Source organism: Trichosurus vulpecula, chromosome 3 (genome assembly GCF_011100635.1).
Source record: "Trichosurus vulpecula isolate mTriVul1 chromosome 3, mTriVul1.pri, whole genome shotgun sequence".
Lineage (NCBI taxonomy): Eukaryota > Metazoa > Chordata > Mammalia > Diprotodontia > Phalangeridae > Trichosurus > Trichosurus vulpecula.
The window spans coordinates 216,236,680-216,257,372 of NC_050575.1; the positions used below are offsets into that span (position 1 = coordinate 216,236,680).

Below are 20,693 nucleotides of genomic sequence, written 5' to 3' on the forward strand. Positions count from 1 at the left end.
GAACTAGGGTTACAAACTGGCTGTGGTAGCTCATGTGCATAATCTCAGCTACTAGTGAGTCTGGGACCAGCAGATCTCTTGAGTTCAGGAGCTTGAGCCACAATGGGCTGAGCTGATTTGAGGTCAGCACTGTCTGGCCCCAGAAGTGAGGGGCTACCAAACTGCCTAAGGAGGGACAATCCAGCCATGGTTGGAAATGGAGCAAATCAGAGTTCCCATGCTGATTGGTAGTGGGGTTAGGCCCATGAGTAGACCTTGCATTTATATATAAATACATGTGTATTTATATATACATATATAAATACATGTACAGCGCACACATGTGTGCATATACACATGTGAATTTATAGATTTCGAATGTGCACATATGCATTCACACAATATACAATATGCATGTATATATGCATATACAATGAACATCATGTATGACGTACATGCACATATATGTGTGACATACAGCATGTACATGTGTGATAGGCATGTGTACAATGCACACATATATGTATACATAAGGATTTATGTCTAAATGCTAACTGTGGTCTTGATTATCACGTTAAGTGGTTTCAGGTAGTCTCAGAATCAATCCCTTCTATTTTAGGTTCTTGTTGCTGAGTCTAGAAGGTCTATAAATTCTACTCTCTGCTTAATCAGAGGGCTTCATATCCTGGAAAAATGGATCATACAGACCCAACCTGAAGGACACTGATCTGTAAACCAGAATGTCAACTTATTCATTGATGGCAGGCAGTAGTCACCAAATGGATCATTTCTCTCTCTCTCTCTCTCTCTCTCTCTCTCTCTCTCTCTCTCTCTCTCTCTCTCTCCCCATCCTCCATAGTCTCAGTATTTTTGTCCATTACCATTACCACCCCAAATAAAAATCTTAATGAACACAGAACTACAATGAATGGAATGTTAGGAGAACAGACATGTAGAAACTGAGGCTCAGGAGGATGGTTATTTGTGGCATCAGACCTCTGTCTGGGTGAATGTAGACTGAAAGAAGTGAGAGGATAGCTCTAAAGTGTGGTAACCTGATGGTAAGACTTCTCCAGGCTAGGTATCTAACTGCTAACTAGACTGAGGTTAGCCAAGGTAGCCTCCTCCTTGGCTAACACTAGGACCTCAATGACAAATTTTTATCCGGGCAATTCTTTTTCCCAGTCTTCAGTCTAACACTCCAAACCTATTCAAATAACTGTCTTCTGTTCTTACCTTTTGGCAGGATGTCTATACTAATCTCTAATGGTATTCTTCTATGTCTCATTGCTATGTGCAAAGCTATAACTAGATCATAGATGCAGCACGAAAAGGGGATTTGAGGTCCTCTCTAGTCCATCTCCCTCATTGCACAGGTTAAGGAAACTGAGGCCAAGAGTGGTTAAGTGATTTGCTCAAGGTTAAACAAATAATAATAGTCTGAGACGGGACTTGAATCCAGATCACTGCCTCCTAGGAATTTCTGCATGGGTTGAGGAGTTAGGGGGAAGAACGGGATTGCACCTTGTAGCTACTAGGCAGAGATTCTAGGACACCAGCCCAAGGTCACTCTAGATACTTTAGTGGAGCAGGGAAGGAGCTTACCTAACTCCACTATTTGATAGCTTCATTTATTCACTAATTAATCTTGTTAAATAGGTTCCAAGCTACTAAAGGACTACAAGGGCTATCACAACACACTGAAACAATATATTCAACACCCTCTAAATTCGTCACCCTAGTACAAATCCCTACCTCTCCTCTCTAGTTATGTTTCTCGGTAAGCTATTGGCTCATGTTAATTTAATTTTAAAATATTATTTTATTTTTGTTTTATTATTTATTCATATCTTTGACTTTTAAATCATCTTCATTTCTAAACATATTCCTCTTTCCTTCCTAACCAGAGAGCCATTCTTATAACAAATCATTTTAAAACCGGCCGGGGTTGGGAGGAGAGGTGGTAGGGAAAGCCAATTTAGTAAAACAAACCAAAATATCAACTAACCAAACCTAGTGCTATATGTAAGGTTCCATACCAATAGCCCCCATATCTGCAAAGAAGGAAGTGTTTTCTCATCTCTTCATTAAGACAAAGCTTGGTGCTTAAATTAATTTTAATAAGAAACTAGGCTCTTGGGGTTGTTTTCCCTTCCTCCAATTTGTGTCATTCATGATGTTTTCTGTAGACACCTTTGTCTCCTGTTATACCTTACCTAGAAGGGAAAGGAGAGACAAGAGTCTTAGATTATGTGGCTAGCTGATAGGAATGCCTGAAGATTCCCCATACTTGATGTACTCTCTTTGACCTGAATTTAATCTTGTTTCCCTGTGAGACTGGGATTAATTTGTCCTGCCAAGTGACCAAATGAGTGATGCATTTTTCTTTCTCAACAAGGGCCTGGCTTTAATGGGGTATTATAAATCTCAGTCTATGCTGACAGCGTGTGTCTAAGTGAAGCAGCCAGCTTAGGTCACTGCTGAGCTGGTCTAAATGCCCAGTCGTGGGCAGGTTCAGCCTGACTCATGCCTAAAGAAGGTCAAAATTGTCTCTTCTAGAGGCCTCCTGCATGATAATACTTTTCAGGGAGTTGTCTAAACTTCTCCTAAACTAGCCATCACATGACTTGGTCAAGTTTCGGGGAGGAAAAGGGGAATGGGGTGGAGGGAGGGGGGAGGGGGAGCAGCTGAATGTCATTGAAACAAAATGGCAACCCCATAGGCATCCAAGCCTGCTAGAAGACTAGATTAGGGAAAATGTTATATCTAGACAGGCCTTTTGAAGAGGTCCTCAGACAAGAATCATAGTGCAATTTCAGTTGTACTGGCCTACTTAAAGAATCACAGATTTAGAGCTAAAAGAGATACCTTAGAGGTCATTGAGTCCAACCCCCTTATTTTAAGGATAAAGCAACTGACCTTTAGTGGGGTTAAGTAGCTTGCCCAGGGTCACACAGCTAGTAAGTGTCTGAGACTGGATTTGAACTCAGGGACTCCTGATTCTAGGGCTTGTACTCTATCCACTGTGTCACCTAGCTGCTATTATCATCTACTCTATCATGCTGCCTTTACTTGTTATTCACACAGCAAACTGAATCTGTGTCTTTGCAACAAGTATCTCCTATTCCTGGAACTCTCTCCCTACTCACCTCTGCTTCTCAGAATCCCTTGTTTCCTTCAGGATTGAGCTGGAGAGTCACTTCCTACACCTTTCCTGACACCTCCAGATGCTAATGCTGTGCCCTCCAGGCTTCCCATGTATCTGCTTTCTCTGTGCTTTGTTTATATCTATAGAGGTACCCATTATCTCCTCTGTTAGAATATGAGTTCATTATGGACAGGGGCTGTTTGGTTTTTGTTTTTTTGTATCACCATTGACTACCACAGTCATGCCTTCCTGTGATCAAAGGAGAGTTCTCATTTCCTCACATCAGGAAAAAAAAAAGAAGTCCCCTATACCTGGAGTCAGGACCACTCAAGTCACCATACCCTACCCTGCCAATAGACTTGTTTCCATATGACGGGCCAAGTCCAGAACTGAAGTGCCTGCTGTGTCGTTGTGTATGACTTGAGACCCCCTCAAAAATCTACCACGTTGGAGGGGTACTGACCCCATGTGTAGGGGACTTTTTATGTCCTTTAATGACTGGAAAGCTGCCTCAATGGAGGCAGGGACCAATCAAGTCTCAGGGACAGCTTTGTTGCCTTTTAGGGAAAACTAAGCCTTGTTGTGGGGAACTAAGAACTGTCCTTTGATCACAGAAGGCATGACTAGACAAAAAGGGTTTTTTTTTAATATTTGGGGATTTTAGTGACCTGAACATTCGGTGTTAGTCTGCAGTGTAATATAACAGTCAAAAAAAAGACCACATTTTACATTTCAATGAGAGGCAAAGTGCCTGGGCACCTCTGAGCTGAGATTGTGAGGCTTCTTATTAGTGTAACCTGGACTCTGACCATGTAACAATAGATACCATGGGGTACAGAGCATGTACCCCACCCCAATGCCTGCCCTTCTCTCCCAATTTCTCCTTACTCTAGCTCTGAGGATAGTCAACCAAACGGCCACTAACAAAACACACCTTCCTTGCCACCACTCCCCCACATGCACTGTCTTATTAGAACACAAGCCACCTTAGGGTACGTGCTGTCATACATTTAGATGGCGTTTAGACTCCATTCCCCTGGCATTTGGCACAGTGCCTGGCCCACAGCAAACACTTAATAGATCTGCTACTGTCGTGGTCTGTGCTCTCGTTTTTCCTAACCCATTCCACTTTCCCATGCCTTGGTCAGAACACATCAGGAATATTGTGCTCAGGTGTGGGCACCCCCTTTCTTAAGGACTTTGACAAACTGGAGAGTGTCTGGGGGGAAGCCCCCAGAATGGTGAAGAAATCATGATCATGCCGTCCGAAGATTAGCTCCAGGGACAGGAATGTTTAGCCTGGAGAAAAGAAGACTTTGTGAGGGCATGATAGTCGTCTGCAGGTGTTTGAAGGCTCATTATGTAGAAGGCTTGGTCTTGTTCTGCTGGGTCCTGGAGGAACAATGGGCCAGAGTATAGTGTTCAGCTCAATACAAGGAAACATTTCTTGACAATTAGAGCCCTCAAAAAGCAGAATAGGGCATGTGGTGAGGTAGGGGGTTCCCCATCGCTGAAGGCTTTCAAGTACAGGCTGGAAGATGCCTTGTGGGGATGAAGGGCTTCCTGCTTCCAAATATGAAGTCCTTTTAACCTGTGGGGTTTTATGATTTGTGACAAAGATCAGACGGTGTCCGATTTCTCTAAAAAGCTTCTGGAGGGGAAGCCCTAATGAAAGACATGTCTTTGACTCTCCAGTGGTTTCTTAATTCACAGGGATTTTTCTGCTTCTTTGTATGAAGGATGGTTAAGCCCATCATTCCTGAATTGTAAGAAGAAAATAGCACAGAGGGCTTTGCATGGAAGCAGCAAAGGAAAGAAGTCTGTATTTCCCTTGCCCTTCATGGCCCACACTTGGGGATGGGATATGGGTGCGAATTTGAATTTTCCTAATAATATGATAATATCCCTGGGGCAGAAATTAGGACCCATGGTTCTGTACCCCCTTCCCCCATTGCACCTGCCGCAATGCAGGGTACATAGTAGGTGCTCAATAAATACCTTTTGATTAACTGAGTGAATGAATCTGCCTTACCTCCGGATGGTCCTTAGAAGGGTAGACCTGGCTTCATTGTGGAAGGTGATGATGATGGTGGTTGAAGGAAGGTCTGGACCATAGTGCAAAGTTGCACATCTGGGGATAAAAAAGAAACAGCACTCATTCATTCAGCTATGTGGTACAGTAGATAGAGTGATAGCCATGGAGTCAGAAAGACCTGAGTTCAAATCTGGCCGCAGTCACTTCCTAGCTGAGTGACCCTAGGCAAGTCATTTAACCCCTACTTGCCTCAGTTTCCTTATCTGCAAAATGCACCTACTTTACAGGGTTGTTATGAAGATCAAATGAGATAATAATGTAGAGTGCTTAGAATAGTGCCTGGTACATAGAAAGTGCTATATAAATGCTTATTCCTTTCATTTATTAAAGAAAATTGATTAATTCCTTGGTACATAAATACTCCAGTATGGAGTATAATTGCAACCCATCCCAAAGCCTATTGGTATGGGACTCTCTCTCTGTTGGTGGAGATCAGTGCCCTACCTGTCACACATTTTTTAAAATGACAAATTGGGAGAATTAAGAGAAGCATGGAAAGGCTTACATGAACTGATGCAGAGTGAAGTAAACATAACCAAGAAGACAATATACACAATGACTACGAATGGAAAAAAAAAAACAACCAAAAAAATCTGTATGGACATTGTCATTCTGACGACTGATTGAATAAAACATTAAACCTCTGCTATGTTGGTAATGATTTATGACGCGAACACAAAGCATCCCAGGCAGTCCATGTCCTTGTAACCCATATTCTAATGAAGGAGACAACACATAGCGGGGTCTGGTGTCCAGGGAAAGGACTTATAGGAAGTCACAAGATGTAAGGGGAACAATAGGGCAGTCAATTGGCATGTCCTTTCCAAGTGCAATGGTGACTCTGATTACAGTTCTCAGAGCAAGAAGTGGAAAGGGAGGGTTGGGGAGGGATGTATGTGCAGTGGGGAAGACACCTGCCAGGTGAGGCTTCACATTCCCAGGGAATGCAGAGCCAAGAGCCTTGGCTCCTCTAAGGCGTGATCTCTACAGTCTGCTTTGGAAGGCGGAGAGGCTGTAGTACTAGAAAAAAATAACAAAATATAATAAAAATAATAATAAACAATAATTAAAAATTAAAAAATAAAAATAAGAAAAGATAAGAAAATGTACTTCCTTCCATTCTTTGGAGAGGTGGAGGACTACAGGTGCAGAACACTGCATATACCACTAGGCATAGCTGATGGGTTGGATGATTTTGCAGAACTGTTTGCTTTTTCCCCACCTCTTTGTAAAAACAATTCTTTGTTACATGGTCACTGAGTAAGGGAAATGGGGGAAACATATTCATAAATGAAGGTGATATAAAAATATCAATAAATATATTAATTCTTAAAAAGAAAGTATAAAAAAGGGATTGAACAAAAACAGGGATTCTTAACCCGAGGTCCGTGAACTTATTTTTTTTTAAATAACTATTTCAATAGAATTGGCTTCCTTGGTACTTTGTATTATTCCTCTCAATATAATTGGTTTTCTTTGTATTTTATTTTATGCATTTAAAAACATAATTATGAGAAGCCTAAATATATTAATTTTTTTAAAAAGAAATAACATATGAAAGGGATTGAAGTAGATCAGGGATTCTTAACCTGGCAGGGTCCACGAACTTTTCTTTTTTGATAACTGTATTTCAACATAATTGGTTTCCTTTGAAATCTTTTGTATTTAAATATGTTCTTCTGCAAAGGGTCCATCGGCTTCACCAAAGTGTCTGTGTGGCTGGTGGGGAGAAGATGAGGGGGGTGGAAGGAGACAAATATTTATTAAGCTCTTACTCTGTGTCAGACACTATGCTAAGCACTTTACAGATATTATCTCATTTGATTCTCATAACAACCCTGGGAAGTAGGTGCTATTATTAAACTCATTTTACAATTGAAGAAACTGAGGATGACAGAGCTAAAATGACTTGTCTAGGATCACACAGCTAGTAAGTATCTGAGGTTGGATTTGAATTCAGCTCTTTCTCACTACAAACCCAGCACTCCATTCACTGTGGGATACTATTATGCAATAAGAAATGAGAAACAGATGGACTTCATTATAACCTGGAAAGATGTATATGAACTGATGCTGAGTGAGGGAAGCAGAACTAGGAGAACATTATACATGATTACAGACACATGGTATCTGTAAGGACTAACTTTGATAGACAACTCTCATCTATACAAGTTTCAAAGACAGCTCCTAAAGACTCATGATGGAAAAAGCTATGCACATTCAGAGAAAGAATTATGGAGTCTGAATGCAGATTGAGGCAAACTTTTTGCTCTTTTTTTTTTCCTTCTTTTTTTGGTTTCGTTTCTCCTTTTTCATGATTCATTCTATTGGTTATAATTCTTCTTTACAACTGGACTATTATGTAAGTAAGTTCAACGTGAAGGAATACGTAGAACCTACATTGGATTGCATGCTGTCTTGGGGGGTAGTGGGGAGGAGAGGGAGGGAGAGAAAATTTGGAACCCAAAAACTTGTGGAACTGAATGTTGTAAACTAAAAATAAAAAATAAATTTACAAAAAAGAATAAGTTTAATCTCTATCTTCTAGGCTTTAGTCCTTCATATTCTTGAAGACATTATCCCCCCTAAGTTCCCCTTTCTTCATACTAATCATTCCTATTTCCTTTCATTTGTGCTCATGTAAGCTGGACTCAAGGACCTTCACTGTCCAGGTTGGCCTCCTGTGGATGCTTTTCAACTCATCAATGTCCTTCCTGTAAGGTAGTACCTAGAACTAAATACAATATTTTATATGTAGTCTAAGCAGAGAACAGAACTATGGATTAGAGGTGTCAAATTTGTTCCTTGGGAACTATTAAAATGTAATTGAGAAGTGTTTAACAAAATAAATAAAAATACAACATAGATAATATTAATTTGTGGTTTTCTAAGTCAACATATGGCCTACCAAAGGGATATAAAATTATGAATACCCTTTGACCCAGCAATACCACTGTTAGGTCTCTCTCCCAAAGGCATCCAAAAAAGGGAAAAGGACCTATTTGTACAAAAATATTTATAGCAGCTCTTTTTTCAGTGGCTAAGAATTGGAAATCAAAGGGATGCCCATCAATTTGGGAAATGGCTAAACAAGCCATGGTATATAATTGTAATGAAATATTATTGTGCTTTAAGAAATGACAAGCAGGATGATTTCAGACAAACCTGCAAAGACTTACATGAACCGATGCAAAGTGAAGTGAACAGAACCAGCAGAACGCTGTACACAGTAACAGCAATATTGTATGATGAAGAATTGTGAATGACTTAGCTATTCTCAGCAATACAGTGATCCAAGACAATCCCAAAGGACTAATGATAAAGCATACTATCTTTCTCCAGAGAAAGAATTGATATTGTTTGACTACAGACTGAAGCATGCCATTTTTCACTTTCTTTCATTTTTTCTTTTATTCAAGTTTTCTTATACAAAGTGATTGATATGGAAATGTTATACATATTTGCACATGTCTAACCTAAATTTGACTGCTTACTGAGAGCGGGGAGGAGAGAAGGAAGACAGAGATAGAATTTGAAACACAAAACTTTAAACAGAAATGTTTTTTAAAATGTGGCCTGAATGGTTCTCTTCCTATTTGTTTGAGACCACTGCAATAAGTGTTCACCTCCCTAATCCTGTACATTACCCCTTCCTTTATATAGGCTAGTATATCCTAGCTTTCTTGGCTTCAGCATCCCTGTGCTAAGTCATAACTTTGCAGTCCACTAAGACCCATGAATTGTTTTCAGACAAATTGCTAGTTGGCCTTGCCTCTCTCCTCTTATATTTATGAAGCTGATTTTTTTAAACCCAAGTGTAAGACTTTATATTTATTGCTATAAAATTTCGTCTTATTAAATTAGCTTGTTTTTTAGCCTGTCAAGACTTTTTTTTTTGAATCCTGACTTTGTCATCTAATATATTATCTACCCTCTCAACTCTGTTAGCAGCAAGCTTGTTATTTTTTTTTCCTAAGTCACTAACGAAAACATTAAATAACACAGAGCCCAACAAAGTTCCCTGGGATATTCTGTCCACCAGAGATTTCCTTCCAAGCTGACACTGAACTATCACTGTCTCTTCTTTGGGTCCAGGCATTTCATTACCTTGGAATCTACCTAACTGTGCTACAGGTTCTACCAAAAATCTTGGTGGAGTTTTAAGCTTTAATAGTTTGTATGTATAACCTAGCCTATATTTTAAATTTTTTTTTAGAAAAAATGAGACTTTTGCTAAATGTTTTACTAAAATCTAGATAAACTATATCTGTAGCATTCCCCTGACCAGTAGTCCAATAACCTTGTCGAAAGAGAGAATGAGGTGAGTTTGACATGACCAGTTCTTGAAGCCATCTGGTTCTTTTGTGATGCTCATTGCCTTTTCTAGTTTTTCTAACCATCCCGACAATAACATATCCTAGAATTCTGCCAGAAACAAGGTTAACTTAGAAGTCACTATGTTAGAGTTTGCAGATTTCATTCTCTTCTCTTTAATAAAAATCATACATTTGTCCTTCTCCAAATCAGAGAGGTGTTTCCCTTTCTTCATACTCTTTCATTACTGATTGTTCTTATAGTACACAAGGATAGATTTCCCTCAAGGCAGGTAACTTGAGCTCAGGAAAGGCAGCTCAATGCTCTCTTACACTCTCTTTGGCAGTGTGGTTCAGTGGAAAGAGAGATGGATCTAGAATCAGATGGATCTGGGTTCAAATCCCAGCTCTCCCATTTACTATCTGTGTGACCTTTAACAATGTAAACTTAACCACCCTCAATCTCAATTTCCTCAACTGTAAAACCAGGAGGTTGGACCAGATGGCCCCTAATGTCCCTTCCAGATCTATGAACTCCCTTTTTGGCTCTGGGTCCAGTGTTTCTGGACAAGTTCAGGGGACCCCTTAACAGTCCTTAACACTTTCCATTGGAAGATAGCTTTCCTTGGCAGGGAGAACGAAAGCAAAATAAGGATTACTTTCCTATTTCTTCTCTGTAACATCACTTAGTATCATTCATCTACCCAGGGCAACATGTTATCCCTTCTTGGGTAATATTCTTTTCTGTAATATGGCTAGAAAAAAACAAAAAAGCTACCTTATTGTTTTCCACAGCATGTCTCACCAGCCTCAGCTCATTCTGTGCTTTAAAACTATTGATAGCTTTTGACAAGAATCTACTGTTGTATTCATCTTCTGTTACCTGCCCCTGATTTCATACTTTATAGTTGTCTTTTATTTTTTTATAGATCCCCCTATCTCACCCAGGCTGGAAGTGGAGGGGCATTAGGCAGGAAGGGGTTGGGTGAAAGGAGGTGCCGATTCCCATACTAATTATCTCTGGAGCTTTGAGCTGTTCCATTTTTCTCACTTGGGCTGGCCTGTACCTCCGTAGGCATCCTGGTGGGCCCATGCTCAAGGCCTCACTTTGTTAGCCCTGGACTTAGGGAAGACATCCAGTCCGCTCAGAACTCCTGAGCTCATGGGATCGATCAGCCTCAGCCTCTGCTAGTAGTAATGATGACAGGAATGTGCTACTATACCTAGCCCTGAGGTGTCTTTTAAAACTTTGGACTGGCTGATGACTTCCCCATCTATCCACATGGATATTTTTAGGCACCTCTCTTTTCTTTCTTATTTAAATGATTTCTCTTCTTGTCTTTGGAATTTTGTTCTCCAGTCCAGCCTGGACTGACTTCTGTGGAATTTTAGTCCAGTTCTCCTTACTCTGCCTTCTAAAACCTCCTTAGCTTTTAAATAGGTGCCTACCCAATTTAGATTACTTGCCTGATTATGTCTGGCTTTTGTTTCCTCTATCACAAATGTGAAAAAGGAAAAGTAATTTTCTCCCAAAATTCCTAACATTTTTGCTCCAGTGACCATTTAGCTACAAAATAGAATTTCCCCTTGTTGGTCTCTCTAATTTTTGGAAGGTGAACCTTCCAAATTGAAAAATAAAAAGCTCTGGTTTTGGGAAAGAGAGCTTTCTTTTGCCTGCAGATACCTAGCTACCTGAAGCCTCCCCTCATGGCTATATCATATATCTGTGTCAGATTTGTGATGTTTCTCAAACTTACCATTTCCTTTTTCTGTCAAAGGAATCTGCAGTAAGTTTTTCTGTTTTTGCCTTCGATAACCACCAAGATGTTCTCCACCCTGTTTCTCCTTCTGGTTCTTAGGCTCCCTCACATGATTGGTATTTGTTTTTCTTCATTCTCAAAGAGGACCAAAATGCCATCACTATGTTAGAGTCAAGTTACAGTGTGTCTGACTGTGGCTGATCAGACCAATATGAGCTCAGAATGCTCTACCACAACTTGGGCACAAATAGTCCATGTGAACATTTGGGGTGGATTCTCTAAATTTGCGCATTTCACGTCTCTTTTTTCAATGCCATTTCTGACCTAAAATGTCCTTTTGGATGAGGCATATCCTTCTAGAGTCATGTGCTACTCATGGGTCAATCAACCTCAATTTCCTCAAATAGGTAAAATAAAGGAGTTGGATGTGATGGCCTCTAAAGTTGCTTCTAGTTCTAAATCTATGATTCTATGATCTCACCAAAATTTTATGATACTTTATGAAGTCAAATTTGCCTGTTTTTTTTAGGATGTCTAAATTTGTGCATTTTCAGAGGCCATGGGTTTTGCTGCTAGTCCTTCCCCTTTCCCCCTTTGCCTTTGCCTTTCCCCTCCCCTTCCCTTTCCTCCACCTCCCCCTTTTCCCCCTTGTCTTCCTTTACCTTCCCTTGCCTTCCCTTTCCTGTTATTTGTTTTCTTTGGTTTTGCCCCTATGACTTTCTGGGAATCTCTATTGTTGTCCTCTCACAGTATAGCTATTTTCTCTGGTAGCTACTTTGGCAGGTGTATACATAGGAGGCGTTCTATCTCTCCCTTCTTTTTCAGGTAAAGGTCCTTTGTGGCTTGTCATTCTCCTCCTGGAAGGCCTTGCTTGTCAGGAGAAAAATGGTGCTAAATTTGTGAGGAAATCTGGCAGAATAAAGCAACTATAGAAGATATAGTTTAGAGACCACATCACCTGGGGCTCTGTTTCTTGCTTCAACAGTGTTTGGATAGAACAGATCCTGAGCCTCCCTGGTGTCTCTCGCCCTTAACCTTCATGTTTTTGCAGCCCAGCCAACCTTTGAGACCAGCATCCTTCATACATTACCCTAAGTTCCTACCTCCAGAACCAGCTGCCTTTTTTTGTAGAGAGTCCCCTCCAGTGCCATAAGAAAGAAGGCTTTTTCCCCCTCTTCCAAAGCATTTGAAATCACTCCAGAACCAGCGTTAATGCTTTGTTTTCCTATATAAATTTACCTTCTCCCTTTTTTGTAGACACTTGAAGTTTAAAATAAGGAAGAAGAAATTATGAGGGTAAGTTTTCCCCTTGAAAATGGTCTTTAGGTAGAAGAGAGAGGACTCTCCAGCTGAATGGTTTGCTGCATCAAGCAATGGATGATTTCCAAAGCTGTAGCAAGAGCACTTACATTGAGAGGGAAGAGAAGAGCCCTGAGTGGAAGGTCAGGAAGAAATGCATCAGAGACTGACTTTCCACACTTCATTTCCACGCCTTGACTGTTGTCTTACCCTGGGACTTTCTTGAGTGCCTGGGGCCTTTTCAACCTGGAATATCCTTCTTCCACGGATGAGTGGCTCTCAGCGCATCCATTCTGCAGAAGGCCCCAAGTCTGCCATTCTTCATTCCCATCCTGGCTCTGCTTCTTACTCTGTAGAATTCATAGCCATGTCTTCACATAGCTTCCTTCCTCAACTTCTTCACGGTTCTGTTTTGTGGGTTGTCTTCACCTAGTAGAATGTAAGGTCTTTGTTGTTGTTCAGTTGGTTCAGTCTGTCTGACTCTTTGTGGCCCCACTGGGAATTTTCTTGGCACAGATATTTGAAGGGTGTGGTGTTAATGTGATTAAAGATCTTCTCCGCCCACTCATTCCTTTAATAGGCCTCAGGTGCAGCTAGTTAAGGGAAGATTGATTAGGGGAGGCTTGTTTGTAGGAAGGGTTACACACCCTTTTGCAGACAGGAAGGTTACAGAATGGCTTGGCTCCTTGCTGTGATACTGTGTTTTAACTTCCTTGCCGTCACATTGAAGTGGACTTACTGGTTTTGGGATACAATTGTTGCTATGTCAAATTGGAATTATTGGTTTTGGGATTTGATCCTCTGGGGTCCGAATAGATGTTTTACTTCTTCTGCCTTCTATATAGAGAGTCTCTTATATTTTGAAATATCAAAGTATACAGGCATATTCATGGTCACTAGTGATATCATGATCTTGCCTTACTGATACGCGGAGTTTGCCATGTTCTTCTCCAGCTCATTTTATAGGTGAGAAACTGAGGCAAACAGGGTTAAGTAACTTGCCCAGAGTCACAGTTAGTAAGTGTCTGAGGTGGATTTGAACTTGGGTCTTCCAGACTCCAGACCCAATATTCTATCCATTGTGCCACTTTGCTGCCCTAGAAGCTTTTTGAGGGGAGTAATTATCTTTCTTTTTGCTCATATTTGTATCCCATGTAGTAAGTGCTTAATAAATGCTTGTTGCCTGTTGTTTGCAGAACTTGGGGTTACAGAATCATAGCATCAAAAATGAAACCACCCTTTTTATAGATGAAGAAACTGAGGCCAGAGACATTGAAACTTGGCCAAGGTCACATAAGTAATAATTAGCTAAGTCAGGATTTGAACCCAGGTCCACAGACTCTGAATTCAGTGTCATTTCCACTATACAAGAGAGTTGGGTTTGAATTCTACCTTTGGTATATCTTATCTATGTGACCTTGGGCAAGTCATTTCTCTTAGGCAGCATGGCATATGATGGAAAGAGCGCTAGCTCTGGGGTCAGAGGACTTGGGGTTCAAATCCTGTCTCTGATGCTTATTACCTGTGTAATGACCTTCACCTCTCTGTGCCTTAGTTTCCTTCTTTGTAAAACATGGCTACTGGTCTAGATCTAGAGCTCTGGATGACCTATAAGTCTCAGTTTCCACATCTGCAAAATCAGGATAATGATATTTGCACCACCTATCTCCCAGGGTTGTTGTAAAGAAAGGGCTCAATAATCCTTGAAGTGCTCTATAATCGTGCAGGATTGTTTCCTGGTAGGAAGATGAGTTTCAAGAATACAACAGGGACACTGACCTCAGAGAAGAGAGAAGGAAAAGGACGGGGTGAGGCTTCTCCATCAGTTACAGAAGAAGGGATTGGTTCACGCTGAGCCCAGGGTGCTTATTTCAATCGTGAGCCATTGATATTTATTCAGTTCCCACAAGGCACTGGCTCTTAAATGGGTAATTTCCCAAACACAGAGAAGCCCACTATGCAGTGTACTTTCAACAGCTTTGTAGGGGCTCTAGCCAAACCCCCCAGGTCCCTCTTTTTCTCTTTTCCTAAAAAATTGCATCTTCATTTGTCCCTGGACAAAGGGTTGTTCTCTGTTGCCAAGTTGGATGCCCCAGAGAGCTAGCAGCCCCAGCTGTAATAGGAGCAGGTGTGCTCCCTAAGGATCACATCATCATAATCAGGACATTGGCTATTGGCAAGGCTGATCCTTGGCAGAATTTGTCAATGTCCTAGGCCAGCACAGGATTTGTTCCCAGAGGGACTTACATCTATGAGAGATGCTGATCCTCAAGGAACCAGAAAAACCAGAGGGCTTATCTCCCAGAGGACCCACATTTACCTGATCTGAGCTGATCTATCAGAGATTCCAAGCCTGAGAGTGGCAACAGTGGTCAAAAACTGGGAGCCACATGCGACCTCTCCAACGTGACTGGCATCTGTCTCCTGCTCTGCTCACACAGCCACTGCCTTAATTCAAGCCCTCATCAACTCTCACCTGTACCTGACAAGAGCTCATCCCCCATGTCTGCGCATTCTACTCAGCTCCATGTCATGAGCACATTCCCTCCCCTCCCCCTCATGGGATCTCTTTTCCTTCAGGAGGTAACTCAGGTACAAATATCCACCTGGAGCCTTTTCTTATCCTTTCTCTCCCCTTTCCCCCCAACTGTTAAGATCCTTCTCTCCCAAACTACCTTATATTTAACTATGTTCTATTTATTCATATTTATTCTCTTTATATTTGCTCAATATAAACTTATACGGGCAGCTAGGTGGCGTAGTGGACAGAGAACCAGGCCTGGAGTCAGGAAGACTCATCTTCCTGAGTTCAAATCTGGCTTCAGACACTTATTAGCTGTATGACCCTGAGCAAGTTACTTAACCCTGCCTCAGTTTCCTCATCTGTAAAATGAGCTGGAAAAAGAAATGGCAAAGCACTCCAGTATCTTTGCTAAGAAAATCCCAAATGCGGTCATGAAGAGTCGGACAAGGCTGAAACAAGTAGACAACAACAACAGATAAACTTATATAAGAACCTGTCTTCCCCAGGAAAATGTAAGTTCCTTGAGAATCTGGGTTGTTTCATTCTTTGTCTTTGTATACATAGTGTGCCATCACAGTACCTGGTACTTAATAAATACTCACAGATTGATTAGACAATAATAGCTAATATTTATATAGTGTTAACTATGTGCTAGGCATTGTACTAAATGCTTTATAGTTATTATTTCAATTTATCCTCACAACCACCCTGTGACATAGGGACTTGCCCAGGGGCACACAGCTTGTAAGGGTCAGAGGCCAGATTTGAGCTCAGGTCTTTCTGACTCCAGGCCTTTCCTTCTAAGTGCTCTCCCTGATTCCAGTGCATGTCTGGTTTATTCTCCTAGCTTCTCTACCTCCATGAGACTTATTCCAAATCCCATCTTCTGCAAGAGGCCTTTCCTCGTCCCCTCGCCACTCACCTCAGTCCCTTTGCTCGGAGACTGCCACCCATGTACACTGTATCTTGTATGTACATGGTTATTTGCCTGCTGTCTCCCTCATCAGAATGTGAGCCCCTGTTTTTGTCTTTCTTTGTATCCCCAGTGCTTCTCACAGTGCCTGGCATACAATAAGCATGTAATAAATACACGCTGCCTGCCTGAGTGGCTGGCTGATTGACTAGTCTTTCCCTTGCCAACCCACCCATCACAAAGCTATTTATTTTTTCTATAAAGAAGCAGGACAGCTGTATGAATTCCTCCTCATTCTGTATAAGGCTAGACCACAAGGCAAGGAGTCCCTTTAAGCATATTACATGCAGGTATATGCTTTGAATGAAGCTTTTCTGTGACCCAAGTTGAGAAATGAGCAATTAATTTATATGATCCCAGCTGTAAGACAGGATTAGCAGGCCTAGTGCTAAGTCTCTGTCTCTCCCTAGGCTATTTATAAATACCTTCTGGTCCCTAGATCATTCCTCTACTCTGAGCCCTTCTATCTTCTCTGACTGTGCCATTGGGGGAGAGGAGAACATTCTCACTAATGAAGGTCTCCTGCAGCTCTATTCCACCCAGCCACCTGGCACCCCTGCCCGCCAGGGCCACCCAGGACTGACTTTGCCCTTCTTGGCATTGTAGGAAGAGTCTTTCTAACCCGGCTGGTGCAATGAAACCTCAGCTAGAAAAAGTATTCCATTCAGCATGTCCAGGATTATTCTGTGTGACAATTACATCTGGGGTAATTTCAATTTAATACCTCACTGCAAGTGAAAATTGCAGCCTGCAGCCTGAAAATTTCTATAATAATGAAAATAAACACAGTAAGTGTGGCTGGTGCCACCAGGGGCTAACTCTGGGTAAATGTTTCCTGCTTCTTGCTGGCTTAGGGGTCAGCCACTCACGGGGGCTTGTTTGGGGCAGGGTGGGAGGGGTGGGGGGAGGGAAGCGGGGGAGAGAGAGAATTAGAAGGGGAAACAGTAGAGGTTTGGGAATAGAAAAGCTGTGTTTACTTGTTCAATCCTGGGCCAATGAGAACCAGACAAAGCCTCCTCTCCCTAGCTGGCCATTTGCAATATATTGTTCCAGGACAGAAACAACCAGGAAAGAACTCCAAAAGTGGTCCAGAGGGCTTAACCAAGAGAAAATGGGTCAGAAAGGTGTCAATGGACTCTGCTTTCAAACACTGGTCCCAAAGCACAGATGAGGTTCAGACTGGGGGCGTTAAGTGGGGGGAAGGTTGAGAGGGGAGAGGATGATAAAGAAGGTAGCAGATGAAAATCACCAGGAGAAGGATGAGAACTGGTGGGCTGAGCACCAGACATTGTAACCATCCCCCACCTGACCAACGGATCCAACCAAAAGCATTCAGTCTCTCCTCAAGTAGTAAGTAGCGGCTCCCATTTCTGTAGTACTTTAAGGCAACCAATCTCATCACATACATGATAACCCTATCAGATCCCACCTTGCTTGATCCTTACAACCTTAGGAGGCAGGCAGTATGAGTATTATGATATTTATATTACGGGTGCTGAGGATTAAAGGAAATAAATTTATCCAAGGGTTGTTTGATTTTTTTTAAAGTCTGGATCTATGCTTTTTTTTTTTATCAGTGTAGGGAAATTGCCTCTATCAATTCAGATCTGTAATTTATAGTCTGAAAGGATTACCTAGGGCATTGGGAGTTTAAGAAGCTTGTCTCCGTTCACATAGCTATTGGTTTCAGAGGTGAAATCTGAACGAAGGTCTCCCTGATGCCAAGGCTTGTCATCTACCTATTAGGCCACAATGCCTCTAGGCTAATGATGCTTAATGTTGCTATGTCATATGCTTAGAGCTAAAATAGACCACAGAGGTCATCTTGTCCCAGCCCTTCACTTTACGAGTCTTCAGATTCCAAATCCTATGCTCTTACTCTTACGTCAGGCTGCCGCCTAAGCCTCTTGACAGCTCTGTAGGGGAAAAAAATGGGGCAACTCTCATTCACAATGAAAAAATTAAGGCCTGGAAATGGAGAAGGACACAGCTGGGGGTATTGTATGATAGAACCAGAAGCAGCTGGTAGAGTGGTGAATAGAGTACTGGGTCTGAAGTCAGAAAGACCTGAGTTCAAATCCAAGGCAAGTCACTTAACCTCTGCCTCAGTTTCCTCACCTGCAAAATGGGCATCATAATAGCATCTACCTCCCAGAGCTGTTTTGAAGATCAAATGAGATAATGAATGTAAGACACATAACTTAAGTGTCCGGCACACAGTAAGTGCTATATAAATGCAATATATGATTTGTTCATAGCCTAAAACAGACACTGAGACCCCAAGTTTTCCAAGGGGACATATTCTAGGCTTTTAGGTTGTCGGAAACCTCGGACTCTGAATAGGATAAAGGTAGAGAGGGAGGAAGTGAGTCGTAGGGGTGAGACACCAGGACAATTCCCCTTCAGAGACACCCTGGGCACCACTGTAGATGGGTGTAGACCTGAGTCAGCGAAGGACACCAAGTGGAGGACATCCAGCCAGACTGCCTGACCACATTCCACTGGCAGAACAGAGAAGCCCGACGAGCTGTGCACCAGACTCGAGGAGGCGAAGCAGGCAGGATCATCATCCATTTCTTTAAAGGAAGGCAACAAAACGGAGACAGGAGTGGGGGCCTCTGTGTTTCTGTACAAACATGCCGGAGCGTGGGGAGATCAGCGGCAGGCAGCGCCATTCGTTGGCATGGCAAGGGGAGAAGATGAGCTGTAATTAGGAAAGCGAGACTCGGCGGATTCTGAGAGCTGACTTCGATGTTAACTCTCTGGAAGCCCAGGTCCTCGCTCTTCTTCCTGCTGGGTTCTCGGCCCTAGCCGGAGTGGAAGTCCCCAGAGGGACGTGGAATAGCTTCCGAGGCTTTCACCTCTCTAATTCATCACCCGCAGGAGGATAGAAATGGGCTCTCCTTCGGTGGGCCTCGAGAATTTATATTCTTCAGGGACAGCTGCCTGGGGAAAGGAGGAATACGCTGAGCCAATTCCTCGTCTAAAGGTTCTTGAGGTTAGGGACCATATCTTATGCTTTTTAATAGTTTCCACGGCGCTTAAGATCATGCTGAGCACATTAATTACAGTTATTATTATTTGTTCAGTCATGTGATTTCATTAGTATTGGCAACCCTCAGTGAAGAAATTCCCTCTGCAAGATTAGATTAGTAGCTGTTCTGCAAACTGGAAGCACCCAGAGGTCCCCTGCCTTTCGTAGGGTCGCACAGCTAGTATCTTAAAGGCAGGATTTGAATCCAGGCCTTGTTACCTCTCATGCTTTCTCCATGGGGGACACTGGGAAAGTCACTTTCCTGGGATTCAATTTTCTCCTCTGTAAAATGACGGGAGGAACAAGCATTTATTAAGCACCTACTGTATGCCAGGTACTGTGCTAAGTGCTTTATAAATATCTTATTTGACCCTCACAACAGCCCTGGGAGACAGGGGCTATTATGACCCCTACTGCACAACTGAGGAAATGAAAACAGACACGCCCAGGTCACATAACTACTAAGTGTCTGAGGTTTGATTTGAACTGAGGTCTTCCTTTAGGGTTCAACGTTCCAACTACTTCACTACCTAACTGCCCACCAAGTTTACTGTCACTGAACCACCTCCATCCTCCTATCTGTTGAAGGGCCAGCATGAAAGCCTTATTCTAGACAATAACAATGATGATAGCTGACCTTCAAACGGCGTTTTGAGGTTTCCATCAACAGCCTTTGAGATAGGTGCTATAACCATTCCCATTTTACAGATGACGAAAAACAAGGCTCAGAAATGTTAAGAGACTGCTCAAAGTCACAAGGCTTGTAAGCATCCGATATGGGATTTGAGTCCTGGTCTTCCTGACTGGCACTGGGAACCCATAGGTGCAGTGAGAACATGTACGGAGAGGAAGGTCATTTATCCCTGTATCAGATCCAAAAGGTGCAATCCTTTAAGATCCCTGCTTTCTTTCTTTGGGGAGGGATGGGGGCTGGGGAGATCCAGGGTACTATTACTAGCCCACTATCAAAGCACTCCTATGGATATTCACAGCAGAGGCCCTATAGCCTGGGCAGGATAGACAGTGACCAGCTTGTCTCTTATCCCCACTACAGGAATTACATTGGACCTAAGAGCTACAGTCTAACATAGGCCCAGAAGTTAAGGATGAGAATTGCAAATGGAAAACATCAAGACTGAAAGGCAGTGGGAAAATCTTCAAAGCTCAAATCCATAAGGCTAGCTGCACTCTGACAGTATACTTTTTTTTTTTTGTGGGAATCTAAAAGATTAATCAAACAGCTAGATCTATTAAGGGCACAGAGGAAGAAGGAAAAGGCTGCCAGCCTTGTGATCTGACATCTGCATGCTGAACATCAGAGAATCATAGGCCTGAGAGCCCAGGGGGACCAAAAAATCATCTGCTCCAACCCCCTGATTTTACAGATGAGGAAACTGAGGCCCAAAGGCATGTTTTCAGTTTATTAAAAATTCAATGGCTTTTCCTACAGAGAAAAGAGGAGTTAAAAAAGAAAATCCAAACAGCCCTCCAGAAGCATTCAGGAAGAAAACACAGCTGTATTTAAAACCAGACTCCCAGGACCATGTGCCCTGATTGGCAAAGCAGTT

At 42.2% G+C, this 20,693-nt stretch overlaps 1 protein-coding gene across 1 annotated transcript in view; it reads right to left on the bottom strand.

The window, feature by feature from the left end:
• GALNT14 (polypeptide N-acetylgalactosaminyltransferase 14) overlaps positions 1-20,693 on the bottom strand; it is a 327,705-nt gene that overhangs the window by 87,438 nt on the left and 219,574 nt on the right. Inside the window, exon 3 of the mRNA XM_036750878.1 lies at positions 5,160-5,258. Coding sequence (XP_036606773.1) covers positions 5,160-5,258 — 99 coding nt within the window. The remainder of the gene's footprint in view (positions 1-5,159; positions 5,259-20,693) is intronic.